At 44.3% G+C, this 4,374-nt stretch overlaps 1 protein-coding gene across 1 annotated transcript; it reads right to left on the reverse strand.

Moving 5' to 3' along the window:
• Positions 1-1,387: 1,387 nt before the first annotated feature.
• LOC138751087 (neurofascin-like) lies at positions 1,388-3,877 on the reverse strand. The gene is made up of 3 exons (XM_069913164.1): positions 3,781-3,877; positions 3,309-3,440; positions 1,388-1,440 (listed from the first exon to the last, which is right to left on the reverse strand). Exons 1-3 carry the CDS (start codon positions 3,875-3,877, stop codon positions 1,388-1,390), a joined length of 282 nt encoding a protein of 93 aa, XP_069769265.1.
• Between the last annotated feature and the right edge of the window lie 497 nt (positions 3,878-4,374).

The following is a 4,374-nucleotide window of genomic DNA, read 5'->3' on the forward strand; positions in this document are numbered from 1 at the left end:
GGAAGGTCAGGGATTGTATATTGTTTGGATATCTCAAAGATGCTGATACATGCTGTTTTACATTGGATAATAAAACACATCTGGGTTGGACAATGGCCCATCAACCAGAGGGCAGAGAACATTTTGTTGCCAGGCAGCTGTGGAAGCCAAGTGTTTGTGAAAATTCAAAGCAAATGTTGATAGGTTCTTGATTAGTAAGGGTGTCAATGGATGTGGGAGAAGGTAGGAGAATGGGGTTGAGAGGAAAACTACATCAGCCATGGTTTGAATGGTAGATTCAATGGGCTGAATGGCCTAGTCCTACTCTTGTGGTCTTAGAACTGTAGAACATCATTATTCTTCCTAGTCCCATTGACCTGAACCTGTTCCGTAGCCCTCCAGACCCCTTCTATCCATGTATCTGTCCAAATGTTTCTTAAATGTTAAAATTGAACCTGCATTCACCACTTCAGCTGGCAGTTCATTCCACAATTCCACCACTCTCTGCATGAAGAAATTCCGCCTAAGCTTCTCCTCCTTCACCCTTAAGCTGTGACCTCTGGTTTGTATCTCACCTAACTTTAGTGGAAAATGCCTGCTTGTATTTTAAATACCTCTATCAAATCTCCCTTCTTTCTTTTACGCTCCAGGGAATAAAGTCCTAAGTTATTTAACCTTTCCCTGTAACTCAACTCCTGAAGACCCAGCAACATCCCAGTAAATCTTCTCTGCACTCTTTTCTACTTTATTGATATCTTTTCTGGAGGTAGGTGACCAAAACTATACACAATACTCCAAATATGGCCTCACCAATGTCTTGTTGTAGAACTTTACCAATAATATCCAAACTCCTATACTGACTGCTTTGATTTATGAAGGCCAACGTGCCAAAATCTCTTTTTTTCGACCCTATCTACCTGTGATGCCACTGTCAGGGAATTATGTACCTGTATTCCAGATGATAGGCCTTGTAGTTGCTACCTCAATTATAAACTGCACTACAAATTCCATTTTATTGGATGGGATACTTGAACTTTTCCCTTGACAAGTTCCATGGCTTGCTAACAAGGATCTCTGGAGTACACGTGACAAAATTACATGGCTGTTTCTGTACAGTGGCCAACCTTGGACCAGATGGGCATTGATACTAAAACCAGTCCCTACTGCATGAATTCAAGGTTTGAATGTGGTATTGCCCTGAATGGTTTCATTGAGGCTCCCCTGTAGGTAACGGCATGTCGCTGTGCACTCAAGGTGCTGCGTGCATGGCGCCATCAGTTAACATTGGGCAACCTGACAGATCCGTGACAGGGCTCAGGGGCACTTGGAGGTTATAGGAATGGACAGAGAAGGTGGAGGTGGGTGCATCTCTCAGAGTATCGCATGTCAACAAGTTAAAGAAGATAACCTACAAGTATCCATTGTCATCTTGTGAAGGTCGGTTCTCTTCTGTGGTCTTAACTGCAGAGAGAAAGAGCAAGTGTTGAAAAGTCATCATAAAGTCAAACAATAAAAGATCTGATTTCTGACCACATCTTCCATGAGCTCATCAGTCCCAAAGCTCTTTGCAGCCAATGAAATGCTTTGAAGTAGTCACTTCAGCCAATCAGCTGCCAGCAAGCTGAACAAGTAGCAATGTGAGAATTGGGTAATGATTTGCTTTAAGTGCTAGTTAAGATATACCTATTTCCCATGATAGCAGGATCTCATTGGTCTTGGAAGCATTGTTGTGAAATCTCTTGCAACCAGCGGCAAATTCCGTTCAAGGTCTTGTTTTAAAGGCACAACCTTTGACTGAGTGGCTTTCCCTTAGTATTACAGTAGTATGTCAGCCAACAGTCTGTGTTTGAGTTTCAGAAATGGGACGTTTCAGTCCTCAAACCATGGTAGTTATGTATGGGATATGTAAGTGCTCCTTCCTCGCCAATCTCACCACTGCAATCATCCATAGGTCAGACAGCGCACACCTGAGGCATTTAAGCGCAGAGGTGAGCTGAGCCCTACCTGGATTTCAGGCTTCAGGCCATTAGATCAGGCTGAGATTATTCCAACGAAGGAACCACTGCTTTTCAGAGAATTGAATCCCCATGAAATAGCCAGCCTCACAAATTCTGACTTTGGGAGTTTTTTGCCCAGGGAGGAGGTGATGGGATCGGGGCGGGCGTTAGAAATAGGACATCTTTCCATTGGGTCAATGGATTTTTGGACATCAATTGACCCCAAGAGATACAGGGCTCAGTTGGGAAGATGGATTTGATGTAGATATGGAGGAGTAGGTTGGAGGTCTCTTATTACAAACGTCACATCTCTCAGAGTTTACACCCTTCCTGCCTCCAATCGTCAACAATTCTGTGCCCACACCTGAAACGGAGACCAGGTGAATGAAGATGGAAGTGAGGACATCATTTCCATTCATCAAGCCCCTTGGAAGCACAAGTGCCAGACCTTCCCCCCTATACTTCGTTCCCAATCCTGATGGAGATCAGGAGGGGCCAACACCTTTATGTTATACCTTGGGCAAGAATAATAGGAATGTCATCCTTTACCTTAACCCTTCTTCTCAAATGGCCCTTGTCCATAGCCCGAGCACTTGGGCTACCGGAAAGGTTCCATGAGACTCTGAACTTTTAACAGTTTATTTGGTTTTTGACAACTTTGTCTTTAGGATACAGGATGATTCTATAGATTTCCACTTGGGTGACCGAGATAAAAATGGCCAAGAGCTTCAATGCCAGATCTCCACCCAGAGGACAATATCTGAAAAGTAGGATGTGCCAACCTTTCTGCTCAAACCTCCCGCATGACAGGTACCAGACAACAGGAACTTGCTACTGAGGTCTCTGTAGAGTGATACCATCAGGAAACTCTATAGTAGAGTCGGGGTAAGAGGTGATGCTTATATTCTTCTTGCCCAAGGAATAATGCAAAGGCGTTGGGTTCTTGCACCAGGTCTCCATCCCCATTGCTTTATACATCTCGTCTGTGTGCAGGGATGCAATGTCTCCAGGTGGGAGGTGGAAGGAGGTGGTGGAGCTGCAGGTCTGGCCTTCATACTTTCAAGGGATGTGATGAATGGAAATGATGCTCTCAGTGCCAGCTTCATTCATCTGGACCTGTTTTGGGCACAGAATGATTGATGATAAGAGACAGGATGGGTGTAAACTCTGAAAGGTGGGATGTTTGGAATAAGAGTCTGCCAACCTTCTCCTCCATCCACCTGTACATCAAATCCATCTTCCTAACTGGAACCAGAGCCACGGGCAAAAGGCCCAATGGAATCACCAGCCCAGAGAGTGGAGGAGAGAGATGTTACAACTTTGGCTTCTTACCTGGGTACTTGCCTCCTTTGCTCCTCTTAATGAAGCACACAATTAGCAGGATGAGCACGAGAAGTGCCACCGCACACATTAAGCCGATGAACCAGCCCTGAGTGGCGATGTCTGCGTGACTGTTGGTGAAAGCTGGAAAATATAACATGGCATTATGTGGGAGAATCTGCTCATTGTAAGCCCTAGCAATGATCTGAAGAAACAACAGTCAACAAACACAAAGTTCGTACCCAGCACTCAAATTCCTGTCTGAATTACACGGAGAAATATGTTTCTCATTGATCTGTTAACTCTGCAGTCTATTTCTCCTCCAATTTAATTTTAATCTCTCTATTACATGCAATTGCAGCCTCTTTGATCAGCTGGAGATTTATTCTATTGTTCCTTATTTTGTAGAGCTAATCCCAGCCTCCATCCATATCCTTTATCCCTGAATAGAGGCAGTGTCTTAAGAAAGCTCAAGGACCCCCACCTCCCAGGCACGCCCTCCACTCTGCTACCATCAGGAAAAAGGTGCAGGAGCCTGAAGACATGCACTCAGTGGCACAGCTTCTTTCCCTCTGACACATGACACCAGATGCCTGAATGAACAATGAACCATTGACACTACGTTACTTTGTCTTTTTCTTGCACTATTCTTATTTATTTTGTAATGTGATTTATATAAATGCTTTCACTGCAATGTTTCAGCAAAGCAGGAAGCTTTGTGACATGTTCATGACAATAAATTCTGATAAAAAAAAGTTCTGAATCTGATTCGGAATGATGGAAAGGCAGAGTGAACCCGATGGGCTGAATGGCCTACTTCTTCTCCTATATTGTGTATCTTATGGAATCATGATGTAGTAAATCCTAGTCATGTTACTGCAATGTGGGTTTTCCTGCCCTCTGACTTGAATCCCAGAGAGCATCTCATTAACACGGGTTTCTCCACTGACGCGAGTCCATACGACGTGAGGCCATTCCTCCATGATATTCTCCATCTCTGCAAGGCCCTCCAACAATTGGAGGTTTTCCAAGGATCAGATGAGGTCCTTGGCCATCAGGTTCTCCAACACCTCGAGGG

This window comes from Narcine bancroftii, unplaced genomic scaffold (assembly GCF_036971445.1).
Source record: "Narcine bancroftii isolate sNarBan1 unplaced genomic scaffold, sNarBan1.hap1 Scaffold_663, whole genome shotgun sequence".
Taxonomy (NCBI): domain Eukaryota; kingdom Metazoa; phylum Chordata; class Chondrichthyes; order Torpediniformes; family Narcinidae; genus Narcine; species Narcine bancroftii.